Source organism: Girardinichthys multiradiatus, chromosome 23 (genome assembly GCF_021462225.1).
Source record: "Girardinichthys multiradiatus isolate DD_20200921_A chromosome 23, DD_fGirMul_XY1, whole genome shotgun sequence".
NCBI lineage: Eukaryota > Metazoa > Chordata > Actinopteri > Cyprinodontiformes > Goodeidae > Girardinichthys > Girardinichthys multiradiatus.
Genome location: NC_061815.1, coordinates 23,494,657 through 23,517,398, shown reverse-complemented (window position 1 = coordinate 23,517,398; position 22,742 = coordinate 23,494,657). Strand labels below are relative to the sequence as shown.

The following is a 22,742-nucleotide window of genomic DNA, read 5'->3' as shown; positions in this document are numbered from 1 at the left end:
CATTCATATATTTTAGATTCATTGCTACTAACTGAAATATTTCAGGTCTTTTATTGTCTTAATACGGATGATTTTGGCATACAGCTCATGAAAACCCAAAATTTCTATCTCACAAAATTAGCATATAATTAAAAGGGTCTCTAAATGAGCTATGAACCTAATCATCTGAATCAACGAGTTAACTCTAAACACCTGCAAAAGATTCCTGAGGCCTTTAAAACTCCCAGCCTGGTTCATCACTCAAAACCCCAATCATGGGTAAGACTGCCGACCTGACTGCTGTCCAGAAGGCCACTATTGACACCCTCAAGCAAGAGGGTAAGACACAGAAAGAAATCTCTGAACAAATAGGCTGTTCCCAGAGTGCTGTATCAAGGCACCTCAGTGGGAAGTCTGTGGGATGGAAAAAGTGTGGCAGAAAACGCTGCACAAAGAGGAAGATTGTGAAGAAGGGCCGATTCCAGACCTTGGGGGACCTGCAGAAGCAGTGGACTGAGTCTGGAGTAGAAACATCCAGAGCCACCGTGCACAGGCGTGTGCAGGAAATGGGCTGCAGGTGCCGCATTCCCCAGGTCAAGCCACTTTTGAACCAGAAACAGCGGCAGAAGGGCCTGACCTGGGCTACAGAGAAGCAGCACTGGACTGTTGCTCAGTGGTCCAAAGTACTTTTTTCAGATGAAAGCAAATTCTGCATGTCATTCGGAAATCAAGGTGCCAGAGTCTGGAGGAAGACTGGGGAGAAGGAAATGCCAAAATGCCAGAAGTCCAGTGTCAAGTACCCACAGTCAGTGATGGTCTGGGGTGCCGTGTCAGCTGCTGGTGTTGGTCCACTGTGTTTTATTAAGGGCAGGGTCAATGCAGCTAGCTATCAGGAGATTTTGGAGCACTTCATGCTTCCATCTGCTGAAAAGCTTTATGGAGATGAAGATTTCATTTTTCAGCACGACCTGGCACCTGCTCACAGTGCCAAAACCACTGGTAAAGGGTTTACTGACCATGGTGTCACTGTGCTCAATTGGCCTGCCAACTCTCCTGACCTGAACCCCATAGAGAATCTGTGGGATATTGTGAAGAGAACGTTGAGAGACTCAAGACCCAACACTCTGGATGAGCTAAAGGCTGCTATCGAAGCATCCTGGGCCTCCATAAGACCTCAGCAGTGCCACAGGCTGATTGCCTCCATGCCACGCCGCATTGAAGCAGTCATTTCTGCAAAAGGATTCACGACCAAGTATTGAGTGCATAACTGTACATGATTATTTGAAGGTTGACGTTTTTCGTATTAAAAACACTTTTCTTTTATTGGTCGGATGAAATATGCTAATTTTGTGAGATAGGAAGTTTGGGTTTTCATGAGCTGTATGCCAAAATCATCTGTATTAAGACAATAAAAGACCTGAAATATTTCAGTTAGTGTGCAATGAATCTAAAATATATGAATGTTAAATTTTCATCATGACATTATGGAAAATAATGAACTTTATCACAATATGCTAATATTTTGAGAAGGACCTGTAGGGTTTTAAGGCTGGGGTTGGTGAGAGACTCATCTTTCCCTTTTGTATTACAGATTTCAACAGGCTTCTTTTTGTCCAATTCTGGACAATTATTTGCCTTGAACTTTGAGTGCAAGTTAGATTTATTTTTTTCCCCTGTTTTGTGACCGGTTTGACCCCCAGGCCCAACAGGTGTTGCAAATATTCCACTTAGTTGTTTGCGATTGCAATCTTGCTGTAATGATGGGAGCATGAACACTGGGTGAAGGACTTAGACCTGTATGATGTGATTCACTTTTTTGCTTTTTCATGTATATTTCAGCTTGTACGTTGGCACTGATTTGAAGGATTTTTTTAAAAAAAATATTGGAAATGGTATGTTTTGTCCTACACAAGTCGCCGTAGTTGTGTGGTATCATAGCAACCCACATTGCCCCGAAGGTAATCAAATAGCCGAGAAATAAGGCCCGCTGCTATTTTTTTTCTACTCTACCTTCTTCATTTACAACTGGATGGACATAGTATAATTTATGTATAATTAATTATCCATGGGGTCGTGGTGTTAAACGTGTAATTTCTGTTTGGAAGTAGCAGAAATTGTCATATGTTAGCTCCAGCTCCCAGAGGAAAATGGACCAAACTTCACATCATCGTATTTATGTTGAAAGAACCCTGGCTATCATCAAACCTGATGCAGTTCATACGTCCGAGGAGATCGAGGATGTTTTCCTGAAGTCGGGCTTCATTATCCTGCAGGTTGGTAGAAGGGATTACTGGGATTATAAAACATCTCACAGATTAAAAGAGAATATTCTATTCGTCTCCTAATGTATGAGATACAGATGCAGAAGGGTCGAAGTTGTTTGATACATTGCGATACGGATGTTGGAGATACTGCAAATTTCTCTTAATGTTTCTGGACGTTTGATTATTGTACCTCCTGTCCACTAGAGGGCGATTGTAACCAGTATTTTTAAGCTAGAGCAGGCGACTGCCAACCTGGGGCTGCAGAAGAGACTGGCTTCATTTTCCACCGGAAACTATTCAGATCAATTATGTTAAATATAAAGGTAATAGGAAACGCGAGATTAAGCAATATTTACATTGTATTTCTTTCAACCAAACAAAACTGATGGTACCAAGGGTATAAATAAGCTAAAAAACATTGTGCTGTATTTCTTTAAATGGGCTTACCTTTTTTATTGCGTTGTCCATAAATATGAAAGTAAAGGACTTGTATTTTTAAGATTATTATACGCTAAATATTAGATGTGTTATGGCTATATAACAGTATTTTTTTTAGATTTTTTTTTATTCTTCACATGTCTGCTGTTTGAAACTTTATTTTAGGTCTAGACTAAGAATGAGAGAGAAGCATTGTTCTATTCAATAAATTGTATTTTTTTCCAATAACTTAATAACAAATTCCATACAATATATGTCTACAAAAATGACATTATGCTTTTCTTACTGTGAGGTAAAAAAAAGGGCTTTAGGAAAATTGTATTTGTCAAAAATGGGTCCATAAACTGTAAAGATAGCTGAACCCCGAGCTACTAGTTTGTAACACTAGTACCATCCATCCATCCATCCATCCATCCATCCATCCATCTCCTTCTTCTCTGAGATTGAATGATAAAGAGAACAGGTCTAGTAGGGCAACCCAGTGATCCCTCTACCCAAGGACACTTTCCAGGTCAGTCTAGGGCAGCCTTAAGCATCCTCAGACCTTAAGAGATGTATGGACTCTCAGGCAGGTTTTTGGTCTACCCCAGAATCTTCCCCCAGTAGGACAGGCCCAGAAAGTCAGGAGGCAACCCTAGGCAAAAATAAAAGTAAATAAATCCATCAGGATACAGGAGCATTGATATTTGGATAAATCTTTGGAATTACAACATTTCTATAAAATCACATTTATTTTAATTATTATAAATGTTTGAGGGTAAACTTAACATTGCTTAATCCTTTAAAGATCCAGTGCATTTTTCTCTCCATTTTGACCTGAAATGTAAACGTTGACATGTTTATTACTCTCCTTAGTCTTGCTCTAAGGCAAATTTTTATTTAAAGCCAATGTAGACGAATGTCTGGCAAGAAAATATCTGGTTATTTATATTTTTATTCAAATTGCACATCTTCAAGGATGAAATATCTTTTACATGTGGAATGTCACTGACATTTGAAGAGAAGTGACTGTAAACTATGAGCTGTTTGATCTGTTTTCCCCTCCATGACAATAAAAGAAAAAAAACAGCAGATATAAAAAGTAAAATAATCATAATTATGTAAAAATAACAATTAGGAATTAAATGGCGCTAATGAAAGCATTAGTTCTAAGGTTGCCACAAGGAAAACCTGAAAGTCCTCATCTGTCTAAAAAGTATTTTGAGTGATCTGGATCAGTTTCATAAAGCTGAAGACAAGTCATAACCATGTTTCTTGCTGAATTATGCAAAAATGAATGATCTCTGTGGTAGAAGCGGAGGCTGCAGCTGAGTCCTGAGCAATGCAGCGAGTTCTACGCACACCAGTATGGAAAGCTCTTCTTTCCCAGCCTGACGGCCTTCATGAGCTCCGGCCCCATTGTTGCTATGACGCTGGCTCGAGACAACGCTATTGCCCACTTGAAGTCCATAATAGGGCCCGACAACATCTCCAAAGCCAGAGAAACTCATCCAGAGTGGTCAGTCTCAAATAATTCTTTGTGCCGTCTACATTTTTTAAGACAAGTGTTGTAAGCATTTTGGAGTTGGTTCATTATATTTTGGTTTCTCAGGAAAATTTTCATATTACATGAAACCAATACATTTTTACTACAGAAATGTTTTGCTATGTTATGGCTTACTCATCATGGAGGAGACCGCTGACTTGACAGTGCTGCATACAGGCAAATCAGTGGAAAGTTGAGTGGAAGGAAAAACCTTGATAGAAAAATGTACAACAGTGATAACCACAACCTTGAAATGATTGTGAAGCAAAGTCTATTCAAGAGGTTGGGGAGATTAAAAAGGTGTAGACTGGTCCAAAGTCAGTACTTTATGAGCCTCCACACACAGACCTATCCATAACATGGGCTACGACTGTCACATTCCTGCTGTTAAGCCACTTTTGAACAACATCAGAAGCGTCTCATCACTCTGCTTACAAAGTTTATGGAGATGTCGATTTCATTTTCCAGCCAGAAAACCGACTGAAACCCCATAGAGAATATATGAAGTATACAGGTCCTTCTCAAAATATTAGCATATTGTGATAAAGTTCATTATTTTTCATAATGTAATGATGAAAATTTAACATTCATATATTTTAGATTCATTGCACAATAACTGAAATATCTCAGGTCTTTTATTGTCTTAATACGGATGATTTTGGCGTACAGCTCATGAAAACCCAAAATTCCTATCTCACAAAATTAGCATATCATTAAAAGGGTCTCTAAACAAGCTATGAACCTAATCATCTGAATCAACGAGTTAACTCTAAACACCTGCAAAAGATTCCTGAGGCCTTTAAAACTCTCAGCCTGGTTCATCACTCAAAACCCCAATCATGGGTAAGACTGCCGACCTGACTGCTGTCCAGAAGGCCACTATTGACACCCTCAAGCAAGAGGGTAAGACACAGAAAGAAATTTCTGAACGAATAGGCTGTTCCCAGAGTGCTGTATCAAGGCACCTCAGTGGGAAGTCTGTGGGAAGGAAAAAGTGTGGCAGAAAACGCTGCACAACGAGAAGAGGTGACCGGACCCTGAGGAAGATTGTGGAGAAGGGCCGATTCCAGACCTTGGGGGACCTGCGGAAGCAGTGGACTGAGTCTGGAGTAGAAACATCCAGAGCCACCGTGCACAGGCGTGTGCAGGAAATGGGCTACAGGTGCCGCATTCCCCAGGTCAAGCCACTTTTGAACCAGAAACAGCGGCAGAAGCGCCTGACCTGGGCTACAGAGAAGCAGCACTGGACTGTTGCTCAGTGGTCCAAAGTACTTTTTTCGGATGAAAGCAAATTCTGCCTGTCATTCGGAAATCAAGGTGCCAGAGTCTGGAGGAAGACTGGGGAGAAGGAAATGCCAAAATGCCAGAAGTCCAGTGTCAAGTACCCACAATCAGTGATGGTCTGGGGTGCCGTGTCAGCTGCTGGTGTTGGTCCACTGTGTTTTATCAAGGGCAGGGTCAATGCAGCTAGCTATCAGGAGATTTTGGAGCACTTCATGCTTCCATCTGCTGAAAAGCTTTATGGAAATGAAGATTTCATTTTTCAGCACGACCTGGCACCTGCTCACAGTGCCAAAACCACTGGTAAATGGTTTACTGACCATGGTATCACTGTGCTCAATTGGCCTGCCAACTCTCCTGACCTGAACCCCATAGAGAATCTGTGGGATATTGTGAAGAGAACGTTGAGAGACTCAAGACCCAACACTCTGGATGAGCTAAAGGCCGCTATCAAAGCATCCTGGGCCTCCATAAGACCTCAGCAGTGCCACAGGCTGATTGCCTCCATGCCACGCCGCATTGAAGCAGTCATTTCTGCAAAAGGATTCCCGACCAAGTATTGAGTGCATAACTGTACATGATTATTTGAAGGTTGACGTTTTTTGTATTAAAAACACTTTTCTTTTATTGCTCGGATGAAATATGCTAATTTTGTGAGATAGGAAGTTTGGGTTTTCATGAGCTGTTTGCCAAAATCATCCGTATTAAGACAATAAAAGACCTGAAATATTTCAGTTAGTGTGCAATGAATCTAAAATATATGAATGTTAAATTTTCATCATGACATTATAGAAAATAATGAACTTTATCACAATATGCTAATATTTTGAGAAGGACCAGTAGTCTTGAAGAGGAGAGACACCAGAGCCTACAATACAACAACTATTAAAGCATCTTGGACTTCCCTAACATCTCAGCAGGGCAACAGGCTGATCTCCTCCATGCCACGCTGCATTAAGGCATGCCGCACAGCTTTTTTTTTTTTTATTGGTCTTATATTATACATTCAACGGCCACTTTATTAGGTACACCTGTCCAACTGCTCGTTAACACAAATATCTAAATCAGCCAATCACGTGGCAGCAACTCAATGCATTTAGGCATGTAGACATGGTCAAGACGATCTGCTGCAGTTCAAACCGAGCATCAGAATGGGGAAGAAAGGTGATTTAAGTGACTTTGAACGTGGCATGGTTGTTGGTGCCAGACGGGCTGGTCTGAGTATTTCAGAAACTGCTGATCTACTGGGATTTTCACTCACTATCATCTCTAGGGTTTAGAGAGAATGGTCCGAAAAAGAGAAAATATCCATTGAGAGGCAATTCTGTGGGCGCAAATGCCTTGTTGATGCCAGAGGTCAGAGGAGAATGGCCAGACTGGTTCGAGTTGATAGAAAGGCAACAGTAACTCAAATAAACACTCCTTACAACCAAGGCATGCAAAAGAGCATCTCTGAACGCACAACACATCAAATCTTGAGGCGGATTAGTACCAATTGAGCATCATGTCAACGCCAAAGCCTACCTGAGTACTGTGGCTGACCATGTCCATCCCTTTATGACCACAGTGTACCCATCTTCTGATGGTTACTTCCAGCAGGATAAAGCGCCATGTCATAAAGCACGAATCATCTCAGACTGGTTTCTTGAACATGAAGATGAGTTCACTGAACTCAAATGGCCTCCACAGTCACCAGATCTCAATCCAATAGAGCACCTTTGGGATGTGGTGGAACGGGAGATTCGCATCATGGATGTGCAGCCGACAAATCTGCAGCATCTGTGTGATGCTATCATGTCAATATGGACCAAACTCTCTGAGGAATGTTTCCAGTATCTTGTTGAATTTATGCCACAAAGGATTAAGGCAGTTCTGAAGGCAAAAGGGGGTCCAACCCAGTACTAGCAAGGTGTACCTAATAAAGTGGCTGGTGAGTGTATATAGTAATATTGAGAGAAACTGAATCCTGGGTTATCATTATCTGTAAGCCATATTCATCAGAAAAATGCTTATATCTATATATGAACATCAGTCACAGTGTGAGCCTGGTTGCAGGGTGTCATATATACTCTATGTTACACAGAGTGTCAGTAAAACTGCTCCTGTTCTGGTAAAATCCTATAAAGGTCTGTTGACCTTCCTTTAACCTAATACTAATACTTTTCTACCCCATGTGCTGCAGGTGTTTGTTATGATCTTACTCTTTGTTTTTCTCTAGCCTGCGAGCAAAGTATGGTACTTCTGACCTGAAGAATGCTCTTCATGGCAGTGACTCGTTTCTCACAGCAGTGAGGGAGATTAAATTCATGTTTCCAAACAGTACGCAGTTTGCTCTGTCAGAATTATTGTTGTTCATAAACGTACGAAGTACTGAATTTTCATATGATTTCTCTTTGTAGCTGTAATCGAGCCCTTTCCGTCCAGAGGAGAAACCGAGGAGTACCTGAGCAAGAATGTAAACCCAGTTCTCCTACGTGGACTCACTGAGCTCTGTAAGGAAAAGCCTCTCAATCCCTGTGTAAGTACGGATGCTCAGTGTTCAGAAAGCTCTGTACATTATAAGTACATTATTGTTAGCCTGTGCATCTTTACTCTTCTCGTTAGATTTGGCTTGCTGAATGGCTCCTGAAAAATGATCCAAACCAGCCTCAAATATGTGACGGAGTCACTGTGGAAGATGCACACTGACAGCCAGAGAGCAACATAGGGAAGGATGATTACTATTTTAACTTCTGTTTGCTTTTGACAAGTTCGTCTGTTCAATGTTATAAATCTATATCAAGGAATATTTGGTACCATTTGAGTGTTTTGTTGATTTTCTCATATAGATCAAATAACTTTTCTCTATCGTTAAGCATGTTGATTTGATTTGTCATCTATATGACCCAGTGGGTTTAAGGTCCACCTCTGGAACAAGATCATGAAATTAGATGGACTTAGCAACATGATTTCAACCGACCTGGTTCTGCAATGACCATTTTTATACTCCTTAAGAGGGCCTCAAAATCACAGTAGTGTTAAGCTGCTTTGGGAAACTTAACTAACAAAAGAGACCAACTGAGTTCATAAAATAATATCATTTCTTTGCTGCTACATTTGGAGAGGTTTCCATTTCTGCTAAACATTAAACATGTTGACAAATGTCTGAACAAATGTGGATCATAGCTTACTTTGTAGAGATTTCACTTAAAGGTATTATCTTTAACATTAAGCAGGTATTCACACCCCTTAAGCTTTTATGCATTTTTGTCATATTACAACTATAAACCGTGATGTATTTTAGTGGGAATGTATTGCATAATTGCGACATAAATGGGAAAAATGTATGGGTCAAAATCTTTTTACAAATGAAATTATTTAAAAGTTTGACGTGCATTTGTACTTATCCCCGTTTGTTTTGATACCCTGAAAAATAATAGTTTATCCAATTGCCTTCAGAAGATGGTGCCATTTAATCTCAGTATAACTCCCACTGTTCTGTGAAGGCCTCAGAGGTTTAGAACATTAGCGAACAAACAGCAACATAAAGACTAAGGAACACAGGAGACAGGTCAGGGATAAAGTAGTGCAGATGGTTAAGATAAGGGCTTAAAACTCTTATGAATATATTATCCTTGTATGTCTGTGTGCAATATTAATATTGCATAAGACTCTTTAACGGAGCTTGAGCTATTATGCAAAGAACGGCCAAAGCAGCTGGTGATTTTTCTACTGCTTCACAGTTATGCATTACTTTGTTTTGGTCTGTTACATAAAAACCTCAGTAAAATTAATTGAAGATTGTGTCTGTATTGTGACAGAATGTCAAAAAGTTTCAAAGGGTCTAAATACTTGAAGAACAATGCATTTTATCCTCTCATGATTGAATCAATTTATATTAGAATATCTTAAAAAAAAAAGAGAGAAATGGCATTTCCTCTGAATCAGTTGTTTTCCATTTCAGCTTAGCTGTCCCGTCTTGATAAAACGTTTTCACATCGGTGTAATGTCAGCACATTATTTTTTTGTCCCTTTTCTCTAAAGAACTCGATTATATGAAAGTATTTTTTTGTCAGATCTCACGTTAAAGGAACAACAGTGGGTCAAAGGAGATCATTTGTAGATGTATGTATTTGGCTCAATGGGATGGCTGTTTCACGTCTTCACCGGGAAACATATTTCCAGCATCTCAAAACGGTTCATTGAGTTCCTTCTTGTGTTGTAAGTGGGCGTCTGTGAAAGAGGAAAAAAATGGCGTTTGCGATTGGTCAGCGGTTGTGAGTGACAGTAGAATGTAACCAATCAGTAGGCTCCTTCGCAGAAATGTTTTTTTTTTTTCCTTTGCCGCTTCTAAAAAACCAACCACGAGTTGTCGTCGTGTGGGAGAATCCATCTTGAAGAGATCTCCTCGGCCGTGTGACCAGTAAGTAGACCTTCATATCTTCCCTGACATGCTTGTATTTTATACTAAAACATATCAGATAGTTTGTTTCATTATATTTCCCTTCTTATTCGATGTTTTTGAGGGCAGTGATGTAAATGCTGCATCGCCATAATGGCTAACATTTCGCGCAGCACGGCCTCTGGCTTACGTAATTGCGAATTTGAGTTCAGATTCGGTTTATCAGTACGATCCAGATGGCTTTCTAATCTTTGCCTACAGCAAAGCAGCACTCTAGACGGTGGGTTGTTGCCCTTTTATGTAAAGAAACGAGCCACTAAAGTGTCAGTAAGCCTTCCTGGGTGGATGCAAGTAGCGCAGTGTCGCCGGTCAAAATGGTGGGAAAAGCATAAATTGGCACCACGTAAATGGCGTAAACGTGAAACGGCCGCTTATCAAGAAGCTCATTAAATTTTCTGTGTGTGTTTTTCATTTTTAGGTATAGTAGTTAAAATGTCTGAGGCTGAGCAGCAGTACATGGAAACGTCGGAAAACGGCCACGAAGCGGAGGAGGATTTTAACGGAGGGGGAAACGACGACAACGCCGAGAATGACTGCGGAGAAGGTGCGGGGACCGATCCGGACGGAAACTCGCAGGACGGCGGCCAGATTGACGCCAGCAAAGGCGAAGAGGATGCTGGGTGAGTTTACATCGATATGTTGGAGATTTCCTAGTTAAGACAGCCGTAAAACCCACTATTGCCTTACTACTATGCTTCTTTGTTCAGTCGGCCTTTTGTTGGCGCCATGTGCCGAGCGGAGGGGGGATGGGCGTTACAGCAGGCATTAAACCATTCAGTACTGGCTCCTGAAAAACTACAACTACATGTCTAACCTGCGCAGCATCCGAATGTTTCATTCATTGAAATCTAATCCTAAAGTACTCTAAAGTGTCGTCTTAACATACCCCTTCCCCCGTGTGTTACCAGATCAACAGATGTGCTGGAACATGGTGTACATAATGTATATTTACCGCCCTCCCCCCTCTGCCTACAACAGCTCGCACTATCAGGGCCAGGGTGTGAATTATTCATCAAAAATGTCTACAATGTGACAGCAGTTAATCAAGCGAGAGATGGATAACCTAAGTAAACACAAGTTTAATTTTTATTAAGGTAAAAAGCAACTAATTGAAATGTGTGTAGATATTTAAAACGACCCTCATCCCACCCCCATTAACTCTTGTATGAACTGTTAAACTACAGTTTTTGGAAATGCAGTGGCCACACCCAGGTTATCTTAATGCCAGACTAGTAAAATTAAGAAATAACAACCCAAGAGAGGAGCTGCAACTTAAATGAGGGCCCAAAGGAACCCAGAACAATTTCTAAATCACCAGAGGCTCCACTTGCCTCAGTACACATGAGACTGGGTAAAAATGACAAGTGAAAGCCCCTGCTAACCAAAATATACACAAATGCCTGTCTCGTATTATCCAAAATGCATCTTGATGATCCCCGAGACTTGGGTAACATTCTGTGGACTGACTAGACCAGGGGTGTCAAACTCCAGTCCTCAAGGGATGATGTCCATGGTCTTATCATCCCTGAATCAAATGGCTGAATTATCTCCTAAGTGTGCAGTGAAGTTCTCCAGAGTCCTGCTAATGACATTATAATCTGATTCGGGTGTGTTGAAGCAGACACCCATCTAAAGGTTGCAGGACACTGGCTCTCGAGGACAGGGTTCAACACCTGTGCTGTAGACGAAAGGGAAACATTGTGAAAGGTGTGTGTGCCTTTACATTCGGTGTAGACGGCAGCATAGCATTTCAGAACTGGATCGTATGCATAATTGTATATATGGTGGTTGGAGTGTGGTATTCTTTGACTTTAATTCCCGCCATCTATATAGACTATCTAATAAACTGTCTACATAGTCCCATCAGTTTCCAGACCTCCTGTCACATGATGACCTTGGTCAGGTGTCTACTACAAGCTATTCCAGGGCCAGCCTAGAAAAGCCCCCAAGGAAGAAGAGGGTTTTGCCACCAAACAGTTTTGTTCTTCCCTATCAATAAATGGCCCGCTGATTTCATCCAGTAACTGTTCTCTTGAACAATTAAGTTGTTCATGAACTTTGTGTTCAATTATTACAGTAAGTAGGTGTCCGGATGATTTTATAAAAACGTGTTTGTTGAGTCCTACCTGTTCCATTAACATAAAACTTTTTTCCTTTCTGCTGACAGGTTTTATGTAGTTAGGGCCTGAATTATTAATTACTACAAATCGCAATAAAATCCAATCTATTCACATTTAGCAAGCACACCTTAATGATATATGATCTTGTCTTCCTACAAGGCCACAACAAATAACACATGTGACCCAGTTAAAAACTCGACACTAAAGTTGCCACCTACTTGAATGTCCTAATTATGCAGATCAGTGGAAAGATGGGTCGGAAACTACAGACTACATGCCAACTTTCTGTCACAATGAAAGCAGGTTAGCTAGTAACATTAATTAGTTCACTTAAAACCTGAGGTTGACTGGGTTAGCATCCAGCCCCTGGCACGGTGCAATTTATTAAAGCATTGAAGGAGAAATCTAAAAGTTGGAAAAGTGTAATGTCTGCCAGCCATATAGAATATAATAAATACGAAGAAGGGTTCATTTCTTGACAAGATTGATGGCCATTAGTGGGGCCTAACCCTAAATTAGCGAGCCAAAGCCACCGTCAGTTTAATTCAACGTTTTGACATTTGACTGTTTTTGTTTTTCAGCAAAATGTTTGTCGGAGGCCTCAGCTGGGACACGAGCAAAAAGGATCTGAAGGATTACTTCTCAAAGTTTGGAGAGGTGACGGACTGCACTATTAAGATGGACCAGCAGACGGGCCGGTCAAGAGGATTTGGCTTCATTCTCTTTAAGGATTCAGCTAGTGTAGACAAGGTAAGAAAGGACACAAGACCGGTTTAAATGAATTAAATTTCAGACTTTTTACACTTACGTTTAATACCTATATGAGCCCATTGCTTTACATCAAGGTTGCCTAACTTTGGCAACCAGCTATTAAATTGATTAAATATGCATTCTCAAATGACCTGGTGAAAATAAGTTTTGATTATAATGCGTTAAACAGACACCAATGAGCCAATTTTAGAAACAGAATATTTCTGTGGGGAATTATATTATAAATTTAAAATTGAGGTAATCTCTTGGAAATGTTTGTATGATCGCAAAGCAGCAATTACCTTACAAATGTTTGTCTTGCGTAGGTTCTTGAACAGAAGGAGCACAGGTTAGACGGCAGACAGATTGACCCCAAGAGAGCAATGGCCATGAAGAAGGAACCAGTGAAGAAAATCTTTGTCGGAGGCCTTAATCCAGACACCGCCAAGGAAGTCATCGAGGAATACTTTGGGACCTTTGGAGAGGTACGACAAGCAGTTTATTGGCTTCAGTTCAATCCGATTGTTGGCTGCTTCACAAAATTGTTTTCTTTTCTTATAGATTGACACCATTGAACTCCCACAAGATCCAAAGACTGAGAAGAGGAGAGGATTCGTATTTATTACGTATAAAGAAGAGGCTTCTGTCAAGAAGGTTATGGAGAAGAAGTACCACACTGTCGGTGGAAGCAAGGTAAACTCCATGGCAGATGACTGGTGATTTGTATTGGATGTCTAAGTTTTAAAAACTGTTCTCACACTCATAATAACGTGCTGTTGTTTCTACAGTGCGAAATTAAAATCGCCCAGCCCAAAGAGGTCTACATGCAGCAGCAGTATGGTGCCCGGGGATACGGAGGTCGTGGGAGAGGGCGCGGAGGTAAGGAACTTCACCCTGTTTGGTGAAACCTTCTCACTAGACACCTACATCTGGAATTGTTTGGTTGCTCAAAAACTGAGTTGTGACAGAGGCCTCACCTGTTGTTTCTAGGCCAGGGGCAGAACTGGAATCAAGGCTACAACAACTACTGGAACCAGGGATACAACCAGGGCTATGGTTATGGACAGCAGGGCTATGGATACGGTGGCTATGGCAACTATGACTACACTGCTGGTTATTACGGCTATGGGGGTGGCTACGATTACAGTAAGCGATAAGTGGCCCCAGGAAAAGACACTGAATGAGAGAAACTTTATTTTCTTGGTCCTCCTTGTTGTACAGAAGAACTCAGTCCCTTTTTCTCTTGTCCTCCAGACCAGGGCAATACAAGCTATGGGAAAACTCCAAGACGTGGAGGCCACCAGAGTAGCTACAAGCCATACTGATCACACGTAGTGCAGGTATGCATTCTTGCATCATCCGTGGTAGTATGAGAACGTAGCTATAACCATTAGTGCCTTTTGGCCCCACAAAGAGCTCCATCAACACAATCCATTCAACCATTGTGGTGGGGGTAATATTAGGGCGTGATGTGGGGTCTGGGATCATTAAAGATGGATTCATTCCACCTGTCTGCCATCTTGAGATGCATCTCTACAAAGCCTACTTGATCAGTAAGGATTTGTGGTGGTCCAGAAAAGAAATGAGGACTGATCTGATCAGCTAGCAGCAGTGTCCCGCCCCCCGTCCCCCCCTCCTTCCTGTCCCAAAATGTTTGTCACTCACTTTACTTGTCGAACTCATTCATGCACCTGTCTGTCTCTGTGTAACTGCATGCCACGTTCGGTTAATTCTCAGTAACGTAAAGCACCGTGTTTTTCTCTTAAGGTCTAAAGTAATTAAGAAAAAGAGATCCATGGTCTGACCACAGCGAACATGGGCTCTGGCTTTTCCTTTGGAGTTGGCAGAAATTTGGACTCATGCTCCATTTGTACAGATCAAGTGAGGAACTGGGGAAGCAAATGTCACTTTTCCATTTTTTTTTATTTTATTTTATTTTATATTGTTTTGTGTCCATTTACATTTCCAGTGATGGAAGTGTTATTTTTACTGTACTTTTTGGTACCCTTTTTGAATCTAATGTATTGTATGGTTGTATTTTTACATGTCGACTGGATTTACAGACGAGCAGGAGCAAAGGGCTTTGAAAAGCTCTCAAATAAAACAATATTGCTTTTTTTTTTGTTGTGTGTTTGTAGATTTTTAGTTGCGTTTTCCCATGCTGCACATTGGAAGTGAGTTGCATGGCTTCAGATGTGGGCTGAGGTGATTTTAAAAAAGGGATTTATACTAATCAAAGGGTTCTATAAAAATGTGTCAACTGAGTGCTACTGGGGCTTGTAGAAAAGAACAACCAGCATTTATTTTTTTATTTCAATTTAGTTTTGTTTTTTTTTGCTTTTAAGGAAGTTTCTCCCCACCATGTCTGCAATTTTAAGTGGCTTTATTTAGTGTTCTTCAACTTGAACGCAAGCCTGTTATAATGTAAGAGGGAAACCCCTCTGTCACTGGAAACTCATTCCTCTAGTGTCTTGGGCAAATTGATAGAAATAAACATTTGGTTTATATTACACATGGATCTTTTGGTTATTATTTGTAAAGTTTATGATAAATGTCCTGTTTGATGTACGGTTAATGTTAAATGGCTTGCATCTCAGATTCCTCTCCGGGCAGATGTGCCAAAGGGTTTCTCTACCTGTTTATACCCATGTGTACCTGGAACACTTGAGCATTTTTAACACTGTGTCCATCAGTTAGAGATGGTGGTCTGGTAAGTGCTTAACTGGACCTACTGTGTGTTGATGTTTTGGATGAAGCTGATTATTTAAATATGGCTGCTGCGGGCAAAAGAAGAGGCGGTATGATTAGGAATTTAAACTCTTTATTTTCTTGATTTAGTGGTGACAAAGCTCGTAAGTCAGAAAGATGGAAAGCTCCCATTGGAGGAAAGATTGATCACATGTTCTGCCAAATCTACACCACGACGTGACGCTGAACACCTGAAACAAAACATGTTACCATGAGGACACAAGTCATTTGCACTGGGTTTTGGTCCACATTTAATACTTGAGGTTCCTGAATATTCTTCATTCAGTGAATTCCCCTGGGGGGCAGTGAGTGTGTCTGATCTACAGCAGCCTAAAGTGTGGTTATCTCTACCTCTGAACAACTTCATGAATGTGATATCTGACAATGTTGAATGCAATTAAAGGTTTTCTACAGGTTTGACAAACCTTTAGATGTCTTCATTTTGCAGTTTGAGATCATTGGCCTTCATGTCTGTGAAGAGGGAACACAATATAAATCACTGATCTAAAAATGATCGGTTTAGTCTGAAGGCTTTTTCAGTGTTAACATCACTGATGAGCAGCTGCATCTCAGTTAATTAGAAAATCAGGGAAACGTTAATCTTGGTAATACAAATAGTGAAACTTTTACACATTCTTAGTGTTGGGGTAATTTAGATGATTCAGCCTGGTCACCTCCATGCAACACTGGACTGATGCCGTAATTCATGAAGAAAGAGCTTCAACCTAGTAGGGAGTACAGATTTCCTTTTCATCAGCAACAAGTCATAATCATTGAAATTGATCACTGTAATGCATCAGTTTGATTTTTTTTTTTTTTTACAGAATTACTGAAACCGCTTTTTGATTTTGTAGCTTGAGACGAACCTGTAGATCGGGCTGATGCCAGTGTTTTATACATGCATGCAGAGTAAAAGTGTGGGTCGGTGTGTCAGAACTGCCCCTGTTCTGATGAAATATGTTGGCAGTTTACCATAAATGTAAAACTGGAGTATGCATTACGGACCTGTGAGGATGCGGTCAATGCACCGAACAACCAGTTCTGCATCCTCCATACTGAAGCACATGGGAGGCTTAAACTTCAGGACGCTTTCCCAGGGCCCATCCGTGCTGACACAAATTTGATCCTCCTCCTTTAACCTAGTGTAACGAGGACATCAGACATGAACGTTCAAATCGGCTCATAAAATGCAGACACTGTAAATCTATTATCGATGTAAATTACTAAGAACAAAAGTTAGCTAACTCCATGTACTTCTCCAAATATCACCTGAAAAATGTTTTAAATAGGTGGTCATTCACCAGGTAAATGGGACACAGCATATCATACCTCTTTGCCACCCATGCTGCAGTTTTGGTGCCAGGGGTTTTATTTTGTCTGTCTGTCACCAGCTCGAGTCCCACAAACAGACCGATCCCTCTAAAAGTGAAAGAGCAGAAATATTTCAGTGAATTTCTGTTGTAGCATATTCAGCTCTCATGGGCATGTCATCTGCAGTTATGTCTCACCATAATGTTGACGGTTTAACCTTTCATTTTAAATGCTGAAAACAAGTTAGCTTTGGAGGATAAACGGGTAAAATCACTAGGATTATTTTGTATTATTAAAAGAACAGTGACAGGAATCACAATAGAATAAAATATTTTAAGATCTTAAGATAGGGCCTGAAAAAAATTAGAACCCCACTGAACTTTTTTAATTCTGTGGAAGGGAACTGATCCATCCATTCACTGTGGGAGGAAACCAGGGTGAGAACCCACACATGGACTGGGAGAGCATGCAAACTCCAAGCAATAAGACTGGGATTCAAACCCAGGATCATGTAAAAAATTTGGCAAGGTAGAGCTGTTCTGTGAAGGCCTCAGATGTTTCTTAGAGAACATAAGTGAACAAACAGCATCACAAAGAAGGAAAAAACAAGAACTTTCGAGCTATAAAGCAGGAATTGGTTATGATATCCCAAGCTTTGAACATCTCTGAAGGTTAATTAGGGAAGCTCGTGGTAACTCAGGAGGAGCAACAGAGATGCACAGCTCAGGTATTAGCATCTGTGGACAGGAAAATGATTACTTGTGCTCTCCACAAATGTGGTTTGGAAAGTGGCAAGGTTGTTGAATTGTTAAAAGAAATCATGGTGCTCGTCAGTTTAACTTTTTGGCCTACACTGAAAACATTATTTGTTGCAAACTAAAACTTCACATCACCCTGAATGCACAATCCCTACAGTGAAACATGTTGGCAGCATCATGCTGTGGAGAAGCTGGTCAAAGTTGATGGGGAGATGGAGCTAAATACAGGACGACCCAGGAAGAAAACCTGAGGCTGCCGAAGACTTGAGACGGTTGTGGAGGATAAGGAAGCAGGATAAAGACCCTAAATTTACAGCCAGAAGCACAATGGGATGGTTGAGATTGGAGCATACTCATGATCGAATAGCCTAGACCTAAATCTAATTGAGAATGACAAATTTATGAATGGACTGCACTTGTATAGCACTTTACACTACAATCAGTCATCCACCCATTCACACAGTGACAGTGTCTGATCACCATCGACAGGCAAGGTGGGTGAAGTGTCTAGGCACAGTCGTCTCCAATATTAGGACTATTATCCCCACATATACTCTCCATCTAATCTGCCCGGAGTTTAAGCTATTCTGTAAAGAAGAGTTTATATGCAGAGATGCTATAGTATTAAAACGGGTGTGAATACATGCCACATTTTTCCTATTTTTATTTGCAAGAAAACCATATCAATTTCCTTCCACTTCACAGTAAAAACCCAGGAGATATATCTAATTTTATGGATGCTGCGTGACAAAAAGTTATGTTGTATGAAGACTTTTGAAAGGTAATCTATGTTGTTAAAACTTTATAAAATGTGCCTTCTTGAAATTTTGGTTGGTTAAAATGAAAACTTGCTCTTATCTTTAGATTCCTTTCTGTTTTTTGCAGCACTAGTGACCTTTTTATTTTTATTTGAAAGCAGGCAGACAGGAAGTGGGGTGAACAGAGGGGGAAGACATACAGTAAAGATCACCGGGGTTGGGACTCGAAGCCGGGACAGCTGCGTCAAGAACTGAAGCCTTCGTATATGAGTCGCACACTCAATCTCTACGCTGCGCCACGCGCAGTGCCCCTAGATTACCTATAAAAAGGCTAGTTTTTAAAAACCTGCCTTATAACTTCAATTTGAAGTCAAGAGTGTTTTTTGTATTTTGCAACGGTCTCAAGGTACTAAATGTAAAACATGGATTGTGCAACTGTAGGGCTGTTATTAGCCGTGGAGGAGATTTAGTTGTTCTCTCTTCTGTCTCTTCAAAGTTTACCTAGTTACACTTAAAGATGTTCAGCCAGAATAAATGGACACAAGTTGAGTAAACCAGAACAAAAAGAACGTGTACTCTTACCGGACATCTCCAATAATTTCATGTTTTTCTTGTAGTTTCTTTAGCAAATCTATCAGATGTGTTCCCACCCTTATGGCATTTCCTCTCAGATCTTCCTTCTCTATCACATCCAGAACTGCCAGGCCAATGGCACAAGACACTGGATTTCCCCCAAACTGCATTGTGTTAGAGAAATGTCATAAAATGAATACAGAGCTCTTACAAACAGGAATAAACATGACCACAATGAGATGTTCAACTGGCATCTGTTACGAAAGCAGTCTTGCAAACAAGAAGGATTATAATAACGCTACGCATATTTCTTTTAACAAAAGGAAGTGCTTTAGTACGATGGTTGTCACTATGAAGTTACTGTATGGTCACCGTATTGAAGTACTCCACTCCATTTGCTGTGAAAGCTCCGGCTATCTCCACAGTAGTTGCCACACATGCCAGAGGATGTCCGTTACCCATCGGCTTGCCCATGGTCACGATATCCGGACAGAAATCCTCTCCCTGAAGCTGGAAAGCCCAAAAATGAGTCCCCGCTCGTCCAAAACCTGTCTGAATCTCGTCTGCAACAAACAGTCCACCAGCTGAGCGCACGTATCTGTGGAGAGTAAAAGGGAAACGTCACCCTATCGGTTCTGTGGCAAAGAAACAGAGGCAAATAAATCCATACTGACTCTGCGACTTTAGAGGAGTATCCTTGGGGCAAGATGATTTGTCCCCCAACACTAGGTAATGATTCAGCAAAAAAGGCTGCAATCTAAGGGAAAAAGAGTAAGAAACATAACATAAATGTCATCTATATGTCTTGTTCATTGTCGCAAGCAATATTTGGATTGGCAAATCTTGAAAATATTGCCTGTTTTACATTGGAAGCATGGAGAGGGATTAAAATGTACCTTTCGACCTTTTCTAATGATCTCCTCTATCAAGTCTTTCACTGTATCAGCATAGGCTTGGCCTGGATTGGGATGGTCCTCTCTGTATATGCCCCTGTAAGTGTCAGGTAAGGGTGCCTGAAAGGACAATTTGCAATCTTTCAGACAAGCAGGAGTCCAATTTTTTTTTTTTTGCAGTTTGCATAGTAATAGCTTTATATATTTACACACCACATGAACCCATTCTTTCTGTCCTGCCAGTTTCCGGAACTTGTAAGGACTAATGTCGATGAGGGACTTTAGATGTCCATGGTATGCACTGGTGTGAAAGGAATGCTTATTATACTTAAAAAGTGTGTTTTTTTATGTAATGTGTCGCTCAGGTGTTGATTCTTACTGGTCAAGCACTATGACATCCTCATGTTGGGTGTACTGCTCTGCCAGGCGGAGGGCAAGGTCATTGGCCTCTGAACTGTCAAAGAAGCGAATGTGATCACTGAAATATTACTTCTGGGATGTGATTCTGTGAAGCGTCAGATAGATTTCTTACCCAGAGTTGACAAAATAGAAGACAGACAGTTTTTTGGGCAAGGTAGCAGCCAGGCGGTCTGCATACAAGACTATGTTGTCATGGAGAAACCGGGAATTCGCATTCAGGAGGTCCATTTGTGCTGTGGCAGCCTTTGTTATAGCTGGGTGACAATGCCCCACTGCAGGAAACACAGATAAGAGAGTTTTGCAAAAGTATTCATATTGTTTGAACTTTTTAACAATTTTTCACAAACTTCAATTGGGTTTTAATTACAATTACGTTTTTCCTTTTAACAGGGTCAGCTGCTTTTTTTTCTGCTTTTTCAAAGCCGAGGAGACTATAACCAATCCTTTTACTAATGATTTGTTTAATGACATAAACTTTGTGTTGCTTTATCTCATCCCAGGAGACTACTCAGGTCTGTTTTGCTTTGTAGAACAGCTCTTTCAAAGTACATATAGAAACGGCTGCAAATGGAGTTACGTTGCTTTGCAAAAGTATTTATATGCCTTTAACTTCAGTGTATTTTCCTGGGATTTTATGTGATGGACCAATACAATATAGTGCTTAATTGTGAAGTGGAGGGTAAATGATACATGCTTTTTTTTAAAGCTTTTTAACAACAACAAAAATCTGAAGGTTGTGCTGAATATTTATATTTAGTCCCCTTTACTCTGATACCACTAAATAAATTGGTGCAACCAGCTGAATTTAAAGTAACCTAGTTAGTAAATAGACCGTGCGTAAGTTCAGTCAGTCAGTCATTTTCTACCGCTTATTCCATGGTGGGTCACGGGGGAGCTGGTGCCTATCTCCAGCAGCCTAGGGGCGAGAGGCAGGGTACACCCTGGACAGGTCGCCAGTCCATCACAAGGCAACACACAAACAACCATGCACACACTCATTCACACACCTAAGGTCAATTTAGAGTGACCAATTAACTTAACAGGCATGTCTTTGGACTGTGGGAGGAAGCCGGAGTACCCGGTGAGAACCCACGCATGCACGGGGAGAACATGCATAACGTGCGTAAGTTAAATAAAAAGAAAATAAAGCTGTTATATGAAGACTGCAGAGGTTTGTTAGCGAACATTAGTGGACAATGTGGATCATGCAGAGAAACAACCAGAAGGCCCATGGTAACTCTGGAGGAGTTGTTAGGATACACAGCTCAGGTGGGAAGATGTGTTGACTGGACAAATATTAGTGTTGCATGCCATAAATCTGGCCTTTATGGGAGTGTGACAGTAAAAAGCCACAAGAATTTTCGCGGAAAGTGTTTTATTCTGCAAAGTGCTGATTGTGGATGAAGGAGATAATTTAAAGATCTTGTATCATTTTCTTTCCATTCCACAAGTATGCACTACTTTGTTGCCGATTTAGATTTGTGGTTGTAGTGCAAGGGGACTTCAAAAAGTATGTGAAAGTCATGAATACTTTTGCCACACACCTTTAACACCAAATAATTACCATAGAAACACTTCCTGCCACCAGGTGACAGTATTGTAACGTCTACATAAAATAATAATAGTAAGAAACTGAAAACTTTACCATGTTGAACGTTACTGATGCAATCCAGATAGCGTTTGCCGTTTTCATCAAACAGATATTGTCCTCTTGCTTTAACTATCTTCACAGGGTCTTCTGAATAAAACAGCCTACACGACTGGCTGTGATTAAGCAAATTACGAGTCTGCGGTAATCTAAGCAGAACACAACCATTATCATCAGGAAATAAATCAAACATCTTTGGTTTTACATACCCAATTAACCTCTGTCTCATTTCCAAGGTTTCTTGTTTGCTGAATCTTTCCTCTGCCATGTGTTCTCTCGTTTCGTCAGTTAAATACACGCAAAATACAGTTGTAGCAATGAGGCTACATACTAATAGCTAACGATTCTAGTGATTCGTTTCATTAAACTATTTAGAAAAATATCCTGAGACCTCCACTGCTGGGCAAAGTGAAAACATCCACCACGCATGCGCAGATCACCAACTGGCGTTTTCTCTTTAGGCCTACCCAGTCTTGACAATTGTGTGTTTTTACTAGCAAGTGCTGGTAGACAAAAAAACAAACAAAAAAAAAAACGCCTGTTTTGTTACTTTTCAACATCATACAAGAAAAGGAAAAGAGAAACATTTGGAGTACATTTTAAAATTGTGTTGTGCCTTTAATTGGAATGGTATAACTGTTACCTTGTGATGGGGGGGAAACGTGTAAAACACACTGTATCATGCAACCTTGCAGATTTGTTAAGTTTATTAAGTTAAATATACCTATCGTAACGTGATAGTTAGAATAATTGTGTTATACATTTTTCTTCATTCATAAGCTAAAAGTCCTGTTCGTACAACATTGTTCTCATATAAGCCTTTGCATTGGTATCG

At 40.6% G+C, this 22,742-nt stretch overlaps 3 protein-coding genes across 9 annotated transcripts; 2 read left to right on the top strand and 1 right to left on the bottom strand.

Moving 5' to 3' along the window:
- The first annotated feature begins 1,745 nt into the window (after positions 1 to 1,745).
- Positions 1,746 to 8,273, top strand: nme5 (NME/NM23 family member 5). 2 transcript variants are annotated; one of them, XM_047354335.1, is made up of 5 exons: positions 1,746 to 2,252; positions 3,974 to 4,179; positions 7,706 to 7,806; positions 7,887 to 8,005; positions 8,092 to 8,273. In XM_047354335.1, exons 1-5 carry the CDS (start codon positions 2,127 to 2,129, stop codon positions 8,173 to 8,175), a joined length of 636 nt encoding a protein of 211 aa, XP_047210291.1. In that variant the 5' UTR covers positions 1,746 to 2,126; the 3' UTR covers positions 8,176 to 8,273. The 2 variants fall into 2 exon arrangements, with proteins under 2 accessions (XP_047210291.1, XP_047210292.1); XM_047354336.1 differs by lacking the exon at positions 1,746 to 2,252 and adding an exon at positions 2,459 to 2,566.
- A 516-nt stretch (positions 8,274 to 8,789) lies between these two features.
- Positions 8,790 to 22,399, bottom strand: phykpl (5-phosphohydroxy-L-lysine phospho-lyase). 5 transcript variants are annotated; one of them, XR_007036434.1, is made up of 14 exons: positions 22,117 to 22,391; positions 21,905 to 22,023; positions 20,372 to 20,531; positions 20,219 to 20,293; positions 20,053 to 20,140; positions 19,843 to 19,959; positions 19,621 to 19,703; positions 19,319 to 19,544; positions 18,956 to 19,110; positions 16,876 to 16,965; positions 16,552 to 16,685; positions 16,177 to 16,271; positions 15,972 to 16,017; positions 15,603 to 15,737 (listed from the first exon to the last, which is right to left on the bottom strand). XR_007036434.1 is itself a non-coding variant. In XM_047354330.1 (13 exons), exons 1-13 carry the CDS (start codon positions 22,173 to 22,175, stop codon positions 9,622 to 9,624), a joined length of 1,392 nt encoding a protein of 463 aa, XP_047210286.1. In that variant the 5' UTR covers positions 22,176 to 22,399; the 3' UTR covers positions 8,790 to 9,621. The 5 variants fall into 5 exon arrangements, 3 of the variants coding, with proteins under 3 accessions (XP_047210286.1, XP_047210283.1, XP_047210284.1); XR_007036435.1 differs by having other exon boundaries at positions 16,221 to 16,271; XM_047354330.1 differs by lacking the exons at positions 15,603 to 15,737; positions 15,972 to 16,017; positions 16,177 to 16,271 and adding exons at positions 8,790 to 9,699; positions 14,100 to 14,107 and having other exon boundaries at positions 22,117 to 22,399.
- Positions 9,711 to 15,308, top strand: LOC124860773 (heterogeneous nuclear ribonucleoprotein A/B-like). Of its 2 annotated transcripts, XM_047354333.1 has the most exons (9): positions 9,740 to 9,889; positions 10,347 to 10,548; positions 12,630 to 12,798; positions 13,125 to 13,283; positions 13,360 to 13,491; positions 13,587 to 13,677; positions 13,789 to 13,944; positions 14,053 to 14,138; positions 14,566 to 15,308. In XM_047354333.1, the coding sequence occupies exons 2-8, from the start codon at positions 10,361 to 10,363 to the stop codon at positions 14,121 to 14,123; spliced, it is 966 nt and encodes a 321-aa protein (XP_047210289.1). In that variant the 5' UTR covers positions 9,740 to 9,889; positions 10,347 to 10,360; the 3' UTR covers positions 14,124 to 14,138; positions 14,566 to 15,308. The 2 variants fall into 2 exon arrangements, with proteins under 2 accessions (XP_047210290.1, XP_047210289.1); XM_047354334.1 differs by having other exon boundaries at positions 9,711 to 9,889; positions 14,053 to 15,308.
- Positions 22,400 to 22,742: the final 343 nt, after the last annotated feature.

What these genes read in the sequence shown, in the direction of transcription:
- nme5 (XM_047354335.1), top strand. Translation starts at nt 2,127, where the DNA reads ATGGACCAAACTTCACATCATCGTATTTATGTTGAAAGAACCCTGGCT. An exon ending in TAAATTCATGTTTCCAAACA is followed by an intron (nt 7,807 to 7,886) that starts GTACGCAGTTTG and finishes TTCTCTTTGTAG; the next exon opens with CTGTAATCGAGCCCTTTCCG. An exon ending in AAAAGCCTCTCAATCCCTGT is followed by an intron (nt 8,006 to 8,091) that starts GTAAGTACGGAT and finishes TCTTCTCGTTAG; the next exon opens with ATTTGGCTTGCTGAATGGCT.
- LOC124860773 (XM_047354334.1), top strand. Translation starts at nt 10,361, where the DNA reads ATGTCTGAGGCTGAGCAGCAGTACATGGAAACGTCGGAAAACGGCCAC. An exon ending in ATTCAGCTAGTGTAGACAAG is followed by an intron (nt 12,799 to 13,124) that starts GTAAGAAAGGAC and finishes TGTCTTGCGTAG; the next exon opens with GTTCTTGAACAGAAGGAGCA. An exon ending in TGGGGGTGGCTACGATTACA is followed by an intron (nt 13,945 to 14,052) that starts GTAAGCGATAAG and finishes CTTGTCCTCCAG; the next exon opens with ACCAGGGCAATACAAGCTAT.
- phykpl (XM_047354330.1), bottom strand. Translation starts at nt 22,175, where the DNA reads ATGGCAGAGGAAAGATTCAGCAAACAAGAAACCTTGGAAATGAGACAG. An exon ending in TCATTAGAAAAGGTCGAAAG is followed by an intron (nt 19,704 to 19,842) that starts GTACATTTTAAT and finishes TTTTTCCCTTAG; the next exon opens with ATTGCAGCCTTTTTTGCTGA. An exon ending in GAAATTATTGGAGATGTCCG is followed by an intron (nt 16,966 to 18,955) that starts GTAAGAGTACAC and finishes TTTCACTTTTAG; the next exon opens with AGGGATCGGTCTGTTTGTGG.